Below are 19648 nucleotides of genomic sequence, written 5' to 3'. Positions count from 1 at the left end.
GCATATTTTCTCTTAGGGATTCCTGGGAAGCGGGAAAAAAATTATCTTGATGCAGAACTAATCACTGCCAGAGTGTTTGGGTCGCTTGGTTTCATGTTGTAGCAGTTAGACCAGACAAAGGCCGCTCCATTCTCAGAGTTTGCCCTTTGGTACAGGAATCATCTGATCACTCACTCAGGTTTCTCAGACACCTCCCTCTCTGTCAATGATGCCAGCCAAAGTGGTGAGATTAAGTCGGGACTCTTAAAATTAACATTCAACTTCCTGGCATCTTGAATGTCTTCACTACTACCCTTGCCTGTTAAATTATCCTAGACTCATGAATTTAGAGCTCAAAGGTTCCTTAAAGGTCATTCAGTATAACCTTATGTTCCATCTAATTTTGTGGGGTCATTTCCAGTTGTGTCTGACTATTTGTAACTCCATTTAGAATTTTCTTGGGGGAGAATGCAGTGTATGTGGTGTCAAGGAGGACTAAGACTTCTGGTGGGGGCTCTGCCTTCCACCTGCCACCCAATCAACTCTCCCCAGGGACTCCAAGAAGCAGTAGCATGTGCAGAAGCCACACCCTGGTAAAACCACAACTGACAGGCCTCAAGCTGGTCAGTGAGTTAGGGGCCATGTGTTCTCCAATCAAGTGAAGACTTGCCTAGCAGACTGGGGAGATGGGAAGAATTTATTCCAGTGGCCATGAAGGCAGCTGAAGCCCACTCTGTGGAGTGCTTAGAACTCTGATCTGACATGGAAGATGCCAAGGTCATCCACTGCACCCTGGGTGATTGGCTTTATCTTTTCTGCAGCCCTGGATGCCACAGATGACTTTAGAAGAGGCTGGTAACTACCCCTCTTAAATCCAATTCATCCACAGGTCAGTAGAGCACCCCATGATGTCACTGTCCTCCTTCCAAAATGGAGAAACAACACTTTGCAGATGGGGAAAAATGAGGCCCAGACACAAAGCAACTTCCCTATGGTCACATACAGGCTCACAGATTTGGAACTAGAAGGGACCTTAGAGGTCACCAAGTCTTAAGGTCACTTCTGGCTCAAAATCCATAGTCCTGAGTGACAGAGCTGAGTGAACACCACTGACTGCCTTCAGACCCAAAGAGGACAGCCAAATACAATACATTGTTGACATGGTAAGTGTTTATTGGGGTAAAAAACATCAGCACTACCCATCAAGGCAGAAGCCACTGCAGGTAACTTGCTGTGTTCAAGGATAGTTTCAAACTTAATGAAATGGCTTCCAGGGCAATCACCTCCACAGTCGGGAGCCCTGAGATCCGGGCACTCTTCGTTTCTGGTCTTCGCATCTTTGCAGGGGCTTCACTTTGCCCCTTGAAAAAGTTTGTTGGATTTATAGCAAGAGGCAGTGAAAACTAGATGACCGTGAGGATGGATTGCCAAAGGATGTGGATTGGCTCTGTGAGGGATAATTACAGGAAGGTTCTGTTGTGAGTTCACGAAAATTAGGTAGGATCATCAACTGCAAATAGGAGAAAGGAGGGTGAGGGTCAGCAAGTGAAGGGAAAGCACCAAGAGAAAGTTATAACTGAATAACGGAAGCCACAAAGTACACATTTCCAGCCCAAGCAGACTGCTTTGCTGGAGGACTGTCTGCTCCAGCTGGGCCTCCCCTCCCAGCTCTGCAAGGGCATTGCCCCAAATAAGAACATTGTGGCATATTTCCCCCTTCGTTCTTGTATCATCCCTCATGCAACTTGTAAGGTTTCCAAGTGCTCTGCATCCTCAAAAGGCTCCATGTCCTCCAAGTACTACATTCACTACACATGCCCCATAGAAGTGAGCTCCCCAAATCCCATGCATGATTCGTACTCTGTATGTGGTTTAGACGTTCCAGGTAGCCTAGGTGATGGGAATGCTGCACAAGTTTCACTTGCATGAAACACAAATCTTAAAACCGAATGACACTTATAAAGGAGCCCCATGCTACACAATAACCCTACACTCTATATGTGTGCTATACCCTCCAGGAGCCCTAAGAAACAGAAAACACCTACACCTGATGTGTGTCCTGCATCTTCTGGCTGCCCTATGCCATACAACAACCCTAAACCCTATATATATCCCACAGTCTCTAGGTGTCCCATGCCTCACTGGTGTCCTAGACCTATACCCTCCAGGTGCTCCATGTCACACAATAATCCTGTGTATTATGTGTGCCCTCTACCTTCCAGGTTCTCCAGGCCCACAATAACCATATACATGATGGGTGCCCCACATCCCCTAGGTGCCCCTTGCCTCACAAATCTCTTACACTATATGTATACCCTGTACCCTCTAGATGCTCCATGCCACATTATAATGCTATAGTCTTTGTGGGTTCCCATCCTTCAGATGCTGCATGCCACACAAAACCCTACATTATATCTGTGGAAAACACCCTCCAGGTGACCCATGCCACACAGGTGTCCTACACCTTATATGTGCCCTATATCATCCATGTGCCCCACGACACACCAAACCCCTATATCATATTTGTGCTTACTACCCTCCAGGTGTCCCATGCCACGCAATAATCCTGCACCCTAAGTGTGCCCCACGTCCTTCAGGTACCTTATACCACACAGGTGTCCCACTTTCTATATATACCCTATACCCCATCCCACACCTGATGTGTGCCCTATACTCTCCAGGTGCCCCATGCTGCACAAATGTCCCAAATCCTATATGCCCTGACTGCTCCAAGTGCCTTTCACTACAATGCTGCCCTGCACTCTTTATGTGCCCTATATGTTCTTTATAATTCTTTTCCTGGTAAGGGCCCCCTCCCCCAGCCCCTATGTTCCCTTTGACCTCCAGGTACTACATGACACAGAAGTCCCCCTCATTCTGTATGGGTCCTACACACTGTAGGTGAGTCCTGTCACACAAAAGCCGCACACCCTGATTGTTCCCCAAGACACACATTTATTTCATATGCTAAGTGGGTCCCACACTCTCCAGGTAACCTATGAAAATAAGTGTCTTACACCTTATATGTACCCTACAACCTCCAGGTGTGCCATGTGCCATGGGCGCCACACCTTGTATGTACCTCCTTTCATAAAAGTGCTCCATACTATATATGCATATACACATTCATGTACGTGTGTGTATGTATACTTGTGTGTTTGTAACATGCATTTGTATGTGCATACATATTTATTGTCAATGTTTAGACATTTTGCATATGTATATGTACATGTATGTGTATACAGATGTGCATGCATGTGTGAATGTATGTGTGTATCTATGTGTATATCTGTATGTATATAAGTATATGCACAGGTGTATGTGCATTTCCATCCAACATGTATATGTGCATGCATATGTTTGTGTATGTGTGTATGCACACATACCTACATGCATATATATCCCACACCCTATGTATTCCCTCAACCTCCAAGTATCCTAGGTTATATATGTGCCCCATAACCTCTAAGTGGCCCATACCACACAAGTGCCACACGTGTGCCACATCCTTCCTGTTCCCCTTTCCCTCCAATTACCTCAGGACACACAAGTTTCCCAGACCTATATGTGCTCCATGCTCCGCATGGACACCATCCTATATATGCCTCACCCCCTCTGCGTACACCCTCTGTGTGCCCCATTTCACACAAGTGGCTCACACTCTCCAAGTGCAATGAGTTCTCCCAGGTCTTTTACCCTTCAGATGTAACTTACTGACCTGTATTTCACATGGCCTTTCGAAATCTATTTCATTTCGGTAGAACTGCTCTTTTAAAGACTTTGGATGGTGGCATTTTCTATTTCTCCAGGTCCCTTGTTGCATGTTCAAACCCATTTCTTGAATTCCGGGTTCAAGGATATCCTCTAGGTTTTCTTCCTCCACCGTGGCCAGCTCAGACGGTTTGATGTCTTTGAATGGCACGTCTAGCTCACGTTCACTAACAGGGCTGACTTTGTGTCGAGTTGGAAGTGGACTTTTTATGATGATACCTTGGCCTGATGTTTCTTTGTTCCGAATATACCTGCCACTGTCAGTTGTTCTGGATGTTTCCTCATTATTGACGGATATCTGTTGTACAGGGATGTCAGAGGAGTCCTCACAGGATTGAAAAGGGAGGGACATAACCAATAGCTCTTAAAAGGAGAGATTCTATGAGGTAGATGGAAGGAGTGGCCTTTTAGATAATGGATGGAGAGTCCTGTATGAAGAACACTGAGAAGATCAGGTTATGATCACAGAGTGAGGGAAGAGGACTGAGGTCCAGTGAGGCTGAAAACATAACTTTGGGCCAGGGTGCGTGGCCTTTAAAGGCTAAATGGAGGATGCAGTGTTTTATCCAAGGAGCCACAAGTAGTCACAGGAGGTGCTTGTTAGAGTGCAATGGTCAGATCTGCATGTGAGAAAAGCACTCTGACAACAGTATGAAAAATGGACTAGGGAGGGGAGAGACTTGAAGCAAGGAGACCAATGAGAAGGCTGCTTGAGGTGACAAGGGCCTAACCCAGGACTGAGGAACCTGTGGTGTCTAGGCACATGTGACCGTCTAGGTCCTCAAGTGAGGCCTATTGAGAGAATCCACATTTCACAGAAGAAATCTCATTAATAAAATAATAAAAAAGAAATTTTTAAATAATATTTCTATTTTAAAGACTAAATATTTAAAAGAAAACACAAAAATAAATAACGTTAATTCAGGTATCCATATTCATTCAACAATTCAAGGATTAAAATCAATATATTTACATTAATTCAATAATTAACTAAAAATTTTTGTTTGTATTAATTGAATAGGTAAATAAAGTATGCTACTAATTCTATGAATATAAATTATATGCAAATTATTCATTGAAATATACAAACTTTAAGTATAACTGTATTCATCACATTAGTATGTAACGTAATTACATGTAATTGTGTAATCAGAATTTATATTAATTAACTGAAATATTTATACAAATTTGATAATTTTACAATCAGAATAGTGAAATATTAGGTATTAAAATAATTTCCATACAACTTGGACATAGCCAAAAGGCCCCACCCAAGCATCTAGATGGTCGTATTTAGCCTTCCAGATCCTCAAGTGCAGGCCTTTTGAGGAATCCAGACTTCATAGAAAAACATCTGTAATAGAATAATTAAAAATAAAATAAATATTGATATATTAATAATTAAAATTTAAGTGTTAATATTTAAAATGAAATAAAATGAGAACATAAATTAATTAATGGATTTATATTCCATAATTCAATGAATAAAATTGATTTATTGACACTGGTTTAATATTAAATTAAAATAATTTACTTATATTCTGTTGATAATTAGTCTAAATCATATATTTATCCCATAAATGCATGTGAATATAAATTAATTGTATATAAGTTATAAAAATATATAACATATGATCAAAATTTATATAAAGTTATTAAAATATTAATATTGATTGGATAATTAATTTTAAAATTAAAATAATGAAATAATGATAAGTAAGGAAACGAATTCTGTAAAACTTGGACTCAGTCAATGGCCCAGACCCAAGAACCAAGAAGGCCACATGTCGCCTCCATGTCACAGGTTCCCCATCCCTGGACTATAGGAAAGGGGGAGACCATGGTGGAGTAGGAGAGATGATTTCGTGGTATGTGAAATGAAGGGAAAAATGGAAGGAAACTCATCTCCACTGGCCTTGATTGTCTCACCCAAGTCAGAGAGGGTGTCTTCTGCTGAGGGAGAAGGAACAGGGGGAGGCCTGGGAGGCTTGGGGGTCTTGGGAGGGGAAGGGAAGGTTCACAATAACTTCCATGGAGAGAGAGATCTGTGAGTTTACCTGAACCCTGGAGCCCAGAAATCTTCCCTCAGGGCCTGTCTCCCTTCCTTTATAATAATACCTGTTCCCTTTCCAGTGAATCCTTCTTCGCTGTTTCATGAAAGCCTTCATCCCTTAACAGATTTTCTTCCTGTGGTTCAGAACGATGGAAAAGTGATACTGGATGTTTTCTTTGTGCTTTCACCTCCTTTATCTAAAGTGGGGTTGGGGGAAGGGGGAGGAAATTAGAGTGGGCTTAAAGAGGAAGAAAAATCAGGTCAGGAAATAACTGGCACCTTCTTATTATAGGGCCTTAAATGACCTTCACACACACACACACCCACCCACACACACACACACACACACGCACACACACACTTAAGATTCTCCCACAACTCTCCTCCATTTGACCCATCCCAGACCATGAATAAAAGAAGAATCTCCCATATTTGCTTTGGTAGCTCAGGGCAGGCCAATGGCAGATTTCAAAAGAAAGCTCAGTTGGAGGTTCCTTAAGACCAAGGTATCCCTGCTGATAAGTAGCCCTCGTTCTACCCACTCTGACCAAAAGGGGAGGAAAACACTTACTTTTAGGTAAAAGAATCTGAAAAGAATAGGACACTCCAAATGGCCCCCATTCATTCAGGCCAGGTGAATTATTAGGGTAACCCAGCCAAAGCACCCCCTAGGGTACCCTCCAGAACGCAGGCACAGCCAAGGGTCCCAACTTCTTCCCACCTCTTTGGCTGCCATCCCTGACAGGTAGGGAGGTGTCTGAGAAACCTGAGTGAGGGATCACAAGAATCTCTTGCCAACTGGGTTGATTAGAGGGAGATCCTGAGTGAGGGACTGATGGACTCAGCCAGCAGCCTGAGCAGAGCTGTGTTGCCTCAAGCCTGTTGCCTGCAGGAATCCCACCATTCCAACGTTACCTTCATCATAAAAGGCCCTGAAGTGGAGGATCCCTGATGACACAATGGACTGCACCAATGGAAGTGTCCAGTAGGGGGATGGGGCAGCTCACTGAGCCAAGATTCTAGGAAGGAGTTTGCTCTTAAAGGGGCAAGGCTCAGCTAGAAGTACAAAGGGGATAGAAAGGACTGAAGCAGAAGAGGATTTTCAGGCAAATGGACGTGTTTGGGAAGAAATAGACAAAAAAATGTGGCAAAAGGTTCAAGTCCTTGTCCTGGGGAGATCAAAAGAGGACAACCATACACACATGCATGCACACATACACACACACAGACACACACACACACATACACACACGTCATGACCAGGACTAGGTAAGTGGAAAGATCAGTAAGGGGTTGTGGTAGTATTTCTTCACTTAGGGATCCCTGGGAAGTGTGAAAAAATGATCTTGATACTGTCAGTCCTCCCAGAATTTTTGGGTGACCTGTGTTTATTTTATAGCATTTAGGCCAGGCCAAAGCCTCCTGTAACCCTCCCTCCATTCTCAGAGTTTGCCCTTTGGTACAGGACCAGAAGGATGAAGGGACAGGGGCTCCGAATAGAATTGCTTTATACACAAGCAAATGCCCACAATCCAGGCCTGCTCCCTGGGTTAGGCACTAGAGAAGGGGTAGGAAACCTGTGGCCTTCTAGGCCCTCATGTGTGGCCTTTTGGATCCAAGTTCTAGAGAACCAATCCTTTCATGAAAGGCATTTGTTCTGTGAAGTTTGAATTCATTTAGAGGGCTGCACTTGAGGACCTGGAGGGTGACATAGTGCCTCAAGCCTCAGGCTCCCTATCCCTCCCCCATCCCTCCCCCTCGCCTACTCCTCCCCTATCCCTTCTCCTTCCTTCAAAAGGAGAGACTGGGGTTTTTGGAACGGTTAAGATCAATCTCTGTTTCCTACTTGAATTACTCGCTATAAGGGAACCTTTAGTTTATTAGGAGATCTTATTAATGGGAGGAGCCAGACCAGAACCAGGTAGAGAGTGAGGCTGAGTATGGCGAGGTGGATAATGAAGGGGCATCCTCTGAGCCCCTTGGTGCATGAGAACTGGGGCCGTGGAATATTTGAAGATTTTTTGTGTTCGTTGGCGTGCCATGTTGTGTTTGAGGACAAAGGTAATAGTGATGCTTGCCTACCACACTGGCTATTGTTTTGTGTGTAATGTGTAGCAAAAGTATGGGTCTGGGGCCAACTGAGATAATGAGATATTCCCTGGCACAATGATTCTAACAAATGAACTTTACACTTCCTGGCGTCTTGAAGGAAGGTCCTCACGACTGCCCTTTGCCAGTGAAATTATCCTAGACTCATTGATTTAGAGCTCAAAGGGTCCTTAAAGGTCATTTGGTATAACCTTATGTTACCCATAATTTTGTTGAGGCATTTCCAGTTGTGTCTGACTGTTTGTGATCCCATTTGGGATTTTCTCGGGGGAGAACACAGTGTATGGGGTGTCTGATAGGACTTAGACTTCTGGTGGTGGGGCTGCCTTCCACCTGCCACCCAATCAACTCTCCCCAGGGTCTCCAAGAAGCTGTAGCATGTGCAGGAGCCACACCCTGGTAAAACCACAACTGACAGGCCGCAAGCTGGTCAGTGAGTCAGGGGCCATGTCTTCCCCAATTAAGTGAAGACTTCCCTAGCAGACTGGGGAGATGGGAACAATGTATTTCAGTGGCCATGAAATCAGCTGTGAAGTGCTTAGAACTCCGATCTGACAAGGAAGATGCCAAGCTCATCCACTGCACCCTGGGTGATTGGCTTTATCTTTTTTACTTCCTTGGATGCCACAGATGACTGTAGAAGAGGCTGGTAACTGCCTCCCTTAAATCCAATTCATCCACAAGTCAGTAGACCATGATGTCACTGGACCCCTTCCAAAATGGAGAAACAGCACTTTGCAGATGGGGAAAAATGAGGCCCAGACACAAAGCAACTTTCCTATGGTCACACAGAGGCTCACAGATTTGGAGCTGGAAGGGACCTTAGAGGTCACCAAGTCTTAAGGTCACTTCTGTCTCAAAATCCACAATCCTGAGTAACAGAGGTGAATGAACACCACTGACTGCCTTCAGACGCAAATAAGACAGCCAAATACATTTTCTACATGGTAAGTGTTTAATGGGGCAAAAAGCATCAAGCACTACCCATTAAGGCAGAAGCCCTTGCAGCTAACTTGCTGTGTTCAGGGAGAGTGTCAAAGTGGACTTAATGGCTTCCAGGACATCAACTTCTCCAGGTGGGAGCCCTGAGATCTGGGCATTCTTTATTTCTGGTCTTTCCAAAACTACAGGGGCTCCCCTTTGCCCTTTGAAAAGGTTGGTTGGATCCATTGCAGGAGATGGCAAAAACTGGACGACCATGAAGGTGGATTGCCAAAGGATGTGGATTGGCTCTCTGAAGGACAACTGCAGCATGGTTCCCTTCTGAGGTCTTCAAGATCAGGTAGGAGCATCCACTGCAAATAGGAGAAAGGAGGGTGAGGGTCTGCTGGAGATGGGTAAGTACCAAGAGAAAGCTATAACTGAATATAGGAAGCCAGAAAATATTCATTTCGAGCCCAAGCAGACTGCTCTGCTAGACGACTGTCTCTTCCAGCTTGGCCTCCCCTCACAGCTCTGCAAGGACATTGCCCCAAATAAGAACGTTATGCCCTACTTCCCCCTTCATTCTTATATGATCCCTCATGCAGGCTGTAAGCCTTCCAAGTGCTCTAGATCCTCAATAGACTCCATGTCCTCCAAGTACTCAATTCACTACACATGCCACATACAAGTTAGCTCCCCAAGTCCCATAAGTGGTCCACACTCTGTATGTGACTTACATGCTCCAGGTAGCCCAGGTGACACCAGTGCTGCACAAAAGCAGGAAGCACAAATCTTAAAGCCAAATGAATCCTACAAATGAGCCCCACACCATATATAGATCCACACCCATATATGTGCCCAGAACTCTAGGTGCCCTATACCACAGAAAAATCTTACACTTGATGTGTCCTACAACTTCTGGATGCCCCATGTCACACAAGAACCCTCCAACCTATGTATGTCCCACATACTCTAGGTGTCCCATGCCACACAGGTATCCTACACTCTATGTGTGCCCTGTACCCTCCAGGTGCTCAGTGCCACACAATAATTCCACAGTCTGTGTGCCCCAAATCCTGAAATACCATGCATCACAAGAGTCCTACACTTTCTGTGTACCTTATACCCTCCAGCTGCCCCATGGCACATAATAAGCATACATCTTATGTGAACCTCTCTAGGTGCCACATGCCACACAAGAAACCTAAATCCTGTGTGTGTCCTTTCCCATTCAGGTGCCCCTTGCCACACAATATTGCTACATCTTATGTGTGTCCCACATCCTCAAGATACCTAATGCCACATGATAACCTTGTACTCTATGTGTACCCTGTATCCTCCAGGTGCCCCATTCTCCACAAGAGTCCTTCACTCTGTGTTTGACCTAAAATCTCCAGGTTGCCTATGCCACACAATAATGCTACACCTCAAGTGTGCCCCAATATAAACAAGAATCCTCCCACCTATGTGTGCCCTATACACCCCAGGTCTCCCATGCCACACAATTATCCTATACTCTAAGTGTGCCCTATACCCTCCACATGCCCCATGCCATACAATCACCCTACACCTTATGTGTGCCCTATATCCTTCATCTGCCCCATGCCACACAAGTATCTTGCACTCTAGGTGTGGCCTATATCCTTCAGGTGCCCCATGCCACACAGTAATGCTCCACATCCTTGAAATGCCCATGCTGTACAAGAATCATAAATCCTATGTGTGTCCTTTACCCTACTGATGCCCCATGCCACACAATAATGTGACACCTAATGGGTGCCCTATACTCTCCAGGTGCCACATGCCACACAAATATCCCAAATCTTACATACTGTGACTACTGCAGGTGCCTTTCACCAAAATGTTGCCTTGCACTCTCTATGTGCCCTATATGTTCTGTGTAATTCCTGCCCTGGTGAGGGCCCCCTCCCCCAGTCCCTATGTTTCCTCTGACCTCCAGGTACCACATCCCACAGAAGTTTCCCTCATTCTACATGTGTCCCACACACTGTAAATGAGTCCTCGCACACAAAAGCCCCACCCCTTGTATGTTCTCCAAGGAACACATTTATTTCGTATGCTTAGTGGGTCCCACATCCTCCTGGCTACTCATGAGAATAAATGCCCCATGCCTCATATGTACCCAACAACCTCCAAGTCTGCCATGTCACACATGGGCCCCACTCCCTGTACTTATCTCCTGTCATACAAGGGCTCCATGCTTTATGTGTACATATGTATCCATGTATGTTTATTTGTGTGTATATGTATGTTTGTATATGTATTGGCATGCATATACATGTATATGCACATGTTTATGTGTGTATATGTAGGTATGTTGTATATACATATATAGATGTGCATGTATGAGCGTATGTGTTTATATATGTGTGTACATATGTGTATTTGTATGTGTATAAGTATATGCATATTTATGTACATGTATGTATGTATATGCATTTGTTTGTGTACATATATACCTAAATCTCGCACACCCTATATGTATATATACTTCCCCAAACTCCAAGTATCCTACATTATATATGTGTTCCACTCCCTCCACGTAGCGTATACCACTCAAGTGCCACACTTGTCCCACATCCTTCCTTTTCCCCTTACCCTCCAATTGTCCCATGACATACAAGTTTCCCAGATGTATATGTGCTCCTTGCCCCACATGGACAACATCCTATATATGCCTCACACCCTCTGTGTGCCCCATTACACACAAATGGCTCACACTATTGAAGCTCAAGGAGTTCTACCAGGTCTTTGCTTTACCCTTTGCATTTAACTTGCTGACCTGTATTTCCTGTGCCTTTTCTAATTCTATATTCTTTCTCCAGAATCGCTCCCTTGAAGACTTTGCATGGTGCCATTTCATATTCCTCCAGGTTCCTTGCTGGATGTTCAAACCCATTTCTTGATTTCCTGCTTCAACGATATCCTCTAGGTTTTCTTGGCAATTTCCTCCACTGTGGCCAGCTCAGATGGTTTGATGTCTTTCAATGGCATGTCTAACTCACGTTCACTAACAGTGTTTACATTGTCCTGAGTTGGAAGCGGACTTTTTATGATGGTACCTTGGCCTGATGTTTCTTTGTTCTCATTATATTTGCCACTGACAGTTGTTCTGGATGTTTCCTCATTATTGATATATATATATATATATATCTGTTGTACGGGGATGTCAGAGGAGTCCTCACAGAATTGAAAAGGAGGGACATAAGCAATAGATGCACTCAATTCACTAGGACTTGAGTCATCACAGAAGGAGCTGCCAGGTAGATCTTCTGAACCTTTCCAGGTGGGACATTCAGAAGACGTCGTGTTCAATAGTAAGAAGAAAACTTCAAGAGATGTCTTTCTTTCCTCTAAGCTCAAGACTTTGTTGATTCCCTGGAAGAAAGATGAAATGAGGTGAGAATATTTCCATTGATTGTCTTAGGATCTATTGCATTCACCCTTCAGAATACTCTCAGATCAGAGGGCATTCTTGAGCTCAGTTATCACTGTGTGCTCACTGGGTACTTGGCACTACCTAAGTTTGGGCAGAACTTTTTTTCAGGACTCATCTGTGTAACCGTTGAGTAACTCAGCCTCTGTGGGACTCAGTTTTCTCAACTGTAAAATGAGGGCATTAGTCTCAATGACCTCCAAGGTCCCTTCCAACTCTATGTCAGGGATTTATTACCAGGCATTTATTATACACCTACGCTGGACTGGCCCTAGAGATACACAGTTCAAAGTATGAAATAATCCCTACTTCTAAAAAGTTTCCATTCCAATAAGCGGTGAAGAATATGTCTACGAATACACAGCATAAAGGACAGTCAGCAAATGTAAACGTATTACGTCATTATAGGCAGTGAAATCCAAGGCAGTTTAGGAGGAAGGGCAGTGGCACTTGGGGGCGTTGAGAAAATCTTCTTGCAGAAAGTGATGCCTGAGCTGTCTCTTAAAGGAGGAGACTGTATGAGGCAGATGGAAGGAGTGGCCTTTTAGAGAATGGATGGAGAGTCCTGTATGAAGAACACTGAGAAGACCAGTTTATGATCATAGAATGAGGGAGGGGGACTGAGGTCCAGTGAGGCTGCAAAGAGAACTTTGGACCAGGTTGTGTGGCCTTTAAAGGCTAAGTAGAGGATGCCGTATTTTATCTAAGAGACAACAAGTAGCCACAGGAGTTGATTGTTAGAGTGACTGGGTCAGATCTGCATGTAAGAAAAGCACTTAGACAACAATATGAAAAATGGACTGGAGAGGGGAGAGACTTGAAGCAAGGAGATCAATGAGAAGGCTGCTTCAGGTGACAAGTGTCTAACCCAGGACTGAGGGACGTGTGGGCTCGAGGACACATGTGGCCATCTAGGTCCTCAAGTGAGGTCCTGTGAGAGAATCCAAACTTTGTAGAAGAAATCTCCTTAAAATAATTAATGAAAAAGAAATATTAAAAAATTAAAATTTAATTTTAAAGAAAAAAATTTTATCAAAAAATAACAAATGATATTGATTAGTTGAGGTGTTCACATTAATTCAATATTTCCATGATTAAAATTGATTGATTTACATAGATTTAATCAGAATTAAAATTATTTATTTATGATAACTTAATAATTAAATAAAAATCATTTATTAATTATATAAAGATAGGAATAATATATAAATAAAATATATGTATGTAATTTATTTATGTAAATATATGAATATAAAATAAAATTATATAGAATTATAAAATCAAAACTTGTGTTAATGAAAACAGTCACAGAATTTTTAAAATGAATATTAAAATTAAATAAACAAGAAAATGAAAAGTTATAAAATGAATTGTGTAACACTTGGACTCAGTCCAAAGGCGTCACGCAGGGAAACAGAAGGCCATGTGTAGGTGTCTAGAGTAATTGCAGCCTTTTGACAAAGCTCAAACTTCATATGAAACATATCTTAAGAAGATAATTAGTAATAAATTAAATATTGGAATATTAATCATAAAATTTAAATATAAAACACTTAAATAGATAAATAAAACAAAATAATAACACTAATTATTTAAAGGATTAATATTAAACAAATAAATGAATAAAACTAATTTATTAGCACTGTTTGAAAAATAAATGGAAATTATTGTTATGTTGATTTGGTAATTATTCTAAATTATATATTAATCCTATAAATGCACATGAATATAAAGGATCTATAAATATATGAATTAAATACACATAATATGTATATGTGACATAATTATAAATATTACTTAATCAATATTTATATTAATTACTTAAAACATTTCCATTAATTTGATAGTTAACTTTAAAACTAAATTCATGAAATAACGGTAAATAATAAAATAAGTACTTTAAAAGTTGGAGTCAGTCAAAGGACCCCACCCAAGGACCTAGAAGGCCTCAATGGCCTCCAGGCTAGAAGTTCTCCACCCCTGGACTAGGGGGAAGGAGGAAATCATGGTGGAGGTGAGGAGTCGATGGCAGGGAATGAGAAATGAGGGAAAAAGAGAAGGAAGCTCATTTCTGCTGACCTTTGTCTTATAAGCCAAGTCAGAGGGGGTGTCCTCTGCTAAGGAAGAGGGAACAGGGGGAGGCCTGGGAGGCTTGGGACGGAAGGGAAGGTTCACAACAGCTTCCATGGAGAGAGAGATCTCTGATTTTACCTGACCCCTGGAGCCCCGAAATCTTCCCTCAGGGCCTGTCTCCCTTCCTTTATAATAATACCTGTTCCCTTTCCAGTGAATCCTTCCTTGCTGTTTCATGAAAGCCTTCATCCCTTAACAGATTTTCTTCCTGTGTTTCACAAAGATGCAAAGGTGATACTGGATCTTTTCTTTGTGCTTTCCCCTCCTTTATCTAAAGTGGGGTTGGGGGAAGGGGGAGGAAATTTGAGTGGAGTTAAAGAGCAAGAGAAACTAGGTCAGGAATTAACGGGAACCTTCTTATGATTATGGGGCCCTGTGGAAATGACCTTCACACACACACACACACACACACACACACACCCCAAACCCTCCACCCCACAATCACCCTTAACACACACACACACATACACACACACACACACACACACACACACACACAAAGGAGGACAGACAGACAGACAGACAGACACACAGAGGAGGTTCCCCCCCCCCCCACACACACAGACCCGTAATATTCTCCCAGAACTCCCCCCATTTGACCCATCCCAGACCATGAGTAAAAGGAGAAGAATCTCCCATATTTGCTTTGGAAGCTCAGGGGAGGCCAATGACAGATTTCAAAAGAAAGTTCAGTTGGAGGTTCCTTAAGACCAAGCTATCCCTACTGATAAGTAGCCCTCTTTCTACCCACTCTAACCAAAAGGGGAGGAAAACATTTACTTTTAAGTAAAAGAATCTGAAAAGAATAAGATACTCCCAATGGCCCCCATTCATTCAGGCCATGTGAATTACTAGGGAAGCCCAGCCAAAGAACCCCCCAGGGTACCCTCAAGAACACAGACACAGCCAAGTGTCCCAACTTCATCTCACCTCTTTGGCTGCCATCCCTAACAGGTAGGGAGGTGTCTGAGAAACTTGAGTGAGTGATCACAAGAATCTCTTGCCAGCTGGGTTGATTAGAGGGAGATCCTGAGTGAGGGACTGATGGACTCAGCCAGCAGCCTGAGCACAGCTGTGTTGCCTAAAGCCTTTTGCCTCCAGGAATCCCATCACTCTAATGTTACCATCATCGTAAAAGGTCCTGAGGTGGATGGTCCCTGATGACACACTGGACTGTACCAATGGAAGTGGCCAGTAGGGGAGAGGGGCAGCCCACTGAGCCAAGAGTCTAGGAAGGAGTTTGCTCTTAAAGGGGCCAAGGTTCACCTGGAATGACAAAGGGGATAGAAAGGGCTGAAGCAGAAGAGGATTTTAAGGAAAATGGAGGAGGTGAGGAAGAAAGAGTCAAAAGAATGTGGCAAAACGTTAAAGTCCTTGGCCTGGGCAAATCAACAGAGGAAAACCATACACGCATGCATGCACACATACACACATGAACACACACATGAACTCACACACATCGTGACCAGGAGAAGGTAAGTGAAAAGATCACCAAGACAGTTGAACTAGAATTAAGAGAAGTGATAATATCCAGAAGGTTCCTCTCCTCACTTCTCTGCAGAGGAGGATCATGGGTATGTGTTACAATTCTACTGAATTCTTGTTAAAACGGTGTTAGAACAGGCGGCTCTCTATGGTAGGGAGAGGGATTGGGAAATAGAGGTAATAGATAACAATCTTGGTTTGTTGTGTTTTGTTTTGTTTTTAAAAAGCCTATACTAGGTAACCAGCTGAGGAGATGGAAGCAGGTGAGTGCAGAGAGGCCTCTTCCTATAAATATGGTGGAGTTTCTAGCCCTAAGGATTTTTCGAAGAAATCACCTGACTCCCTGTGGAGCGGTAACGCTTAGCATATTCCACTGTGGTGTCCTAATTTGGAGATTTGACCTTTAACACCAAAGTGGTTGTTTTGTAAAATTCATTGAAGCTTAGATTTTATATCTGTATACATGGAATCATAGGTTAAGGCCAAGAAACAGAACACGGAACATCTCCTCCTCTGTCCCCTTCTTTAAAAGGGATGTTTCAAGGCAAAATGGGTTTGGTGGCTTTTACTTGAAGGCAGAGAAATGGAAAGGACAGAGACCTGTAATCAGAAGAGCAAGCTTCAAATCCTGCTTCTGATGCTCACCTGGGTAATTTGGGGCTAGTCCTTCCCCTCCCTGGGCCTCAGTTTCCCTTCTGTATAAAATGAATGAATTGGACCAGATCATTTCTCTAGAGCTTAGGTCATGTGACCTGGCTGAGTAGAGCAGAAAAGATTTACCACATCTCATGGCTAGCTTTATTAGATTCTAAGTTGGACAGTACCACAAAGTGCCTAAGAATTCCCCTGAGTTTTCCTCTGGCGTCTCTCAGTAAAGAGACCTCAGAAATCACATTTGAAGTGGCCTGGGGTGGGAGGGAGCAGGAGGAGAGATTTGTTGTTAGCTTGTTTTGTTTTTTGTTTTTATGGCCGACCTTGAGGAGTACAGAATCCATTCCCAACAGGGAGGTGGACCTTGGCTCTGTCAAGTAGAAGAGAAAATAAAAGACAGGCGCCCGGCCTCAGGCATCTCCCAACACTGGACAGCACTGAGACACCAGCTGGGGAAAGGCCAAGGGGGCTAGACATGTGGGATAAGATGATGCCAATGCACTATAAGGGTATGGAGTGGAGACGTTAGTTTGGGCCCAGCATAACTGACAAGCTACTTGAGTCAGGAGTGAAAACAGTGAGCACTGGTGGGGAGGGGAGTTCCCTTTTAGTTGGCATTCTTCGGAATCACAGCCACCCTTTTGCCTATGGCCAAATCTTTTCCTTGCAAACCCCCATGATTTATAGTTTGAGGTTTCTCCCTGAGTGAGAAAGGACTGGCCCTGGTTATGTTCAGAGCTGTTTCTACCTTTCCACAGAAATTCCTCATTCAAATCTGTGAGGCTCAAAATATGAGCAGGGTACATTTTTAATCCCTCTTTGCATAGTTGGCCCTGTTCATCAGTATATTTTGATTTTCCTTCCTTTCTCTTCCTGTCCCCATATCTAAATGAATTGAAGAAGGGGAGAGAACATTTAGGCCTTAAGTGGAATATTCTCTTTTGCTCTGTAGTGTTTGAATTCCTCCTTCTCCACAATTGGAACGACCATGACATGGGCTGTGGAGGAAGGAAACATGTCAGCCAAAATGTCATCTCTCCCAGACCCCATGGGCAGCTTTGATTCCAAGTTCCAGTGTCTAGCTGGCAAGAGGCATCACTTCTGATTAGGTGGGAAGAAGGGTCTTGAGGCTGCAGCCCTTTGTGCCTTGGTGTGCTCAGAGACTGAATGGGCTTTTCTCAGGCGATAACATTGCTTTGAACTAGAAAATAATTGACTATGATTATGACCAGTGGATGGTGGATGGTACAGGGTTCATTAGGCCTTGGAGACTTTGTGGAATCTGAAGGACTTCATTTGCATTTCCTTGGGTCTTCTTGGGTGCTGGTCAACAGATGCTGCTATGACAGGGGAGATTTCTGGAAAAGAAGTGTAGAAGGAGCCAGTCTCCAGCAAGTGCCAATGCTGGCGTTTACCTCTAGCAGAAGGTGTAAGCAGATTCTTTGCTGCTCCAGCTGTAGTCTCCTGGTGCTTTGCTGCTGAGCTGGTAGCCAGCATGGAGCCAGAGTGACTGATGCTGGCATTCCTATTCAACCATAAGACTTCAATGAAGAAATTAAACTTACTTGGAAAGCAGTTTTGTCTTCCTATTTTTGTCTGTGTGTCATTCAGTCATGTTTATCTCTTCATGACTCCCTGGACTATGGGATGCCAGCACTGCTCTTGAGGTTTTCTTGGCAAGGATACTAGAGTGCTTTGCCTTTCCCTGCTGTCTCTGATTGTGTGTACACATGTCCAGTCAGTCCCCAGCCCTGCATTCCCAAAGGCAGGGGAGGGAAAACCTCTGTCAAGTCTTCTCAAGCCCAAAAGATCAGGAGGAAAGGCAGGCCTTGAGAATGCTGAGCTCTCTCCCCTAAACACCAAGCAAAGTTACCAGGCTGTTCACTAGAAGGATGGCTCACTTTGCTTCTCCTAATGCAGGGAAATGAAGTGAATTGCAAATCTGGAAGGATCATCTACACAGAAATCAGATTTTTGAAGTGTGAGTATGTTGTTCTCAAGTCACTGGACCCACCATGAGGTTGAACAGACACTCATTGCCTGTGTCTTGGTCCTGGGACAGATGGTGGTAGGGGGACTTTCCTGTCCCTTCACTATGAGTGATGACTGTATGTAGAGAGAACAGAAACTTGATTTTAGCATCAGCCTAGTTGGGAACTTGCACAATAACATTCTAAATGGAACACCAAAGGATTGATTTGTTATTGATACCACAAATCAGTCTCATTGGAATATTAACTGGTGTCTAACGTCCAATCGACTTTCATAAACCATGTTTCTGTCCATCATCTCTTTGTGCAGCTGTCCCTTGCTCTCCTTAATCCCATACACATGAAGAGTTTGGTCTGTGCAATACTTTGTTCTTTCCATTTAAAGCTTTCTCTGTGACATTCCTGCCCCTTCCCAGGGATCTGCTTTCCCTGCTTCCCCGTATGGAGCCCTGCCCTGTAACAAGTAAATGTAGTCCAGCAACACAAAGCGGTGCATCAACCCTGTCTGCCTCATTTCACACCTTCTACAAAAATTCACAAAGGAAAATCAATACAATTATTTAATTTGAATTTGGGGCTCTGAGCAACCCCCAGGTTTAGCAGCCTACCTGTAGGAATGCTACTGGTAGTGGTGTGTGGAACTGACAAGACTCGCCAGCTTGGGGGGGGGGGGTTCTTTAATCCCCTTCTGTGTCTCTTCCTAGCTCTCCATAGGCACTTTCCTTCCCAGTCTTGGCTTTGTGGACATTGACTTCACAGAGAGGTAGATGGCAAGCTCTTGGGGGTTGTGGTAGCATGTCTTCTCTTAGGGATTCCTGGGAAGCGGGAAAAAATGATCTTGATGCAGAACTAATCACTCCCAGACTGTTTGGGTCGCTGGTTTCATTTTATAGCAGTTAGACCAGACAAAGGCCGCTCCATTCTCAGAGTTTGCCCTTTGGTGCAGGAATCATCTGATCACTCACTCAGGTTTCTCAAACACCTCCCTCTCTGTCAGTGATGCCAGCCAAAGTGGTGAGATTAAGTCGGGACTCTTACAAATTAACATTCAACTTCCTGGCGTCTTGAATGTGCTCACTACTACCCTAGGCAGTT

General features: G+C 43.6%; 1 protein-coding gene across 3 annotated transcripts; it reads right to left on the bottom strand.

Annotated features, from left to right (window-relative positions):
* Nucleotides 1–1131: 1131 nt before the first annotated feature.
* LOC140515300 (uncharacterized) lies at nucleotides 1132–14638 on the bottom strand. 3 transcript variants are annotated; one of them, XR_011970934.1, is made up of 4 exons: nucleotides 14566–14638; nucleotides 5869–6000; nucleotides 3698–4048; nucleotides 1132–1489 (listed from the first exon to the last, which is right to left on the bottom strand). XR_011970934.1 is itself a non-coding variant. In XM_072625931.1 (4 exons), exons 1-4 carry the CDS (start codon nucleotides 6537–6539, stop codon nucleotides 1361–1363), a joined length of 627 nt encoding a protein of 208 aa, XP_072482032.1. In that variant the 5' UTR covers nucleotides 6540–6720; the 3' UTR covers nucleotides 1132–1360. The 3 variants fall into 3 exon arrangements, 2 of the variants coding, with proteins under 2 accessions (XP_072482032.1, XP_072482033.1); XM_072625931.1 differs by lacking the exon at nucleotides 14566–14638 and adding an exon at nucleotides 6525–6720; XM_072625932.1 differs by lacking the exon at nucleotides 14566–14638 and adding an exon at nucleotides 6525–6720 and having other exon boundaries at nucleotides 5869–5937.
* Between the last annotated feature and the right edge of the window lie 5010 nt (nucleotides 14639–19648).

The sequence above is a fragment of the Notamacropus eugenii genome, chromosome X, assembly GCF_028372415.1.
Source record: "Notamacropus eugenii isolate mMacEug1 chromosome X, mMacEug1.pri_v2, whole genome shotgun sequence".
NCBI lineage: Eukaryota > Metazoa > Chordata > Mammalia > Diprotodontia > Macropodidae > Notamacropus > Notamacropus eugenii.
This window is presented reverse-complemented; position numbering and strand designations above follow the sequence as displayed.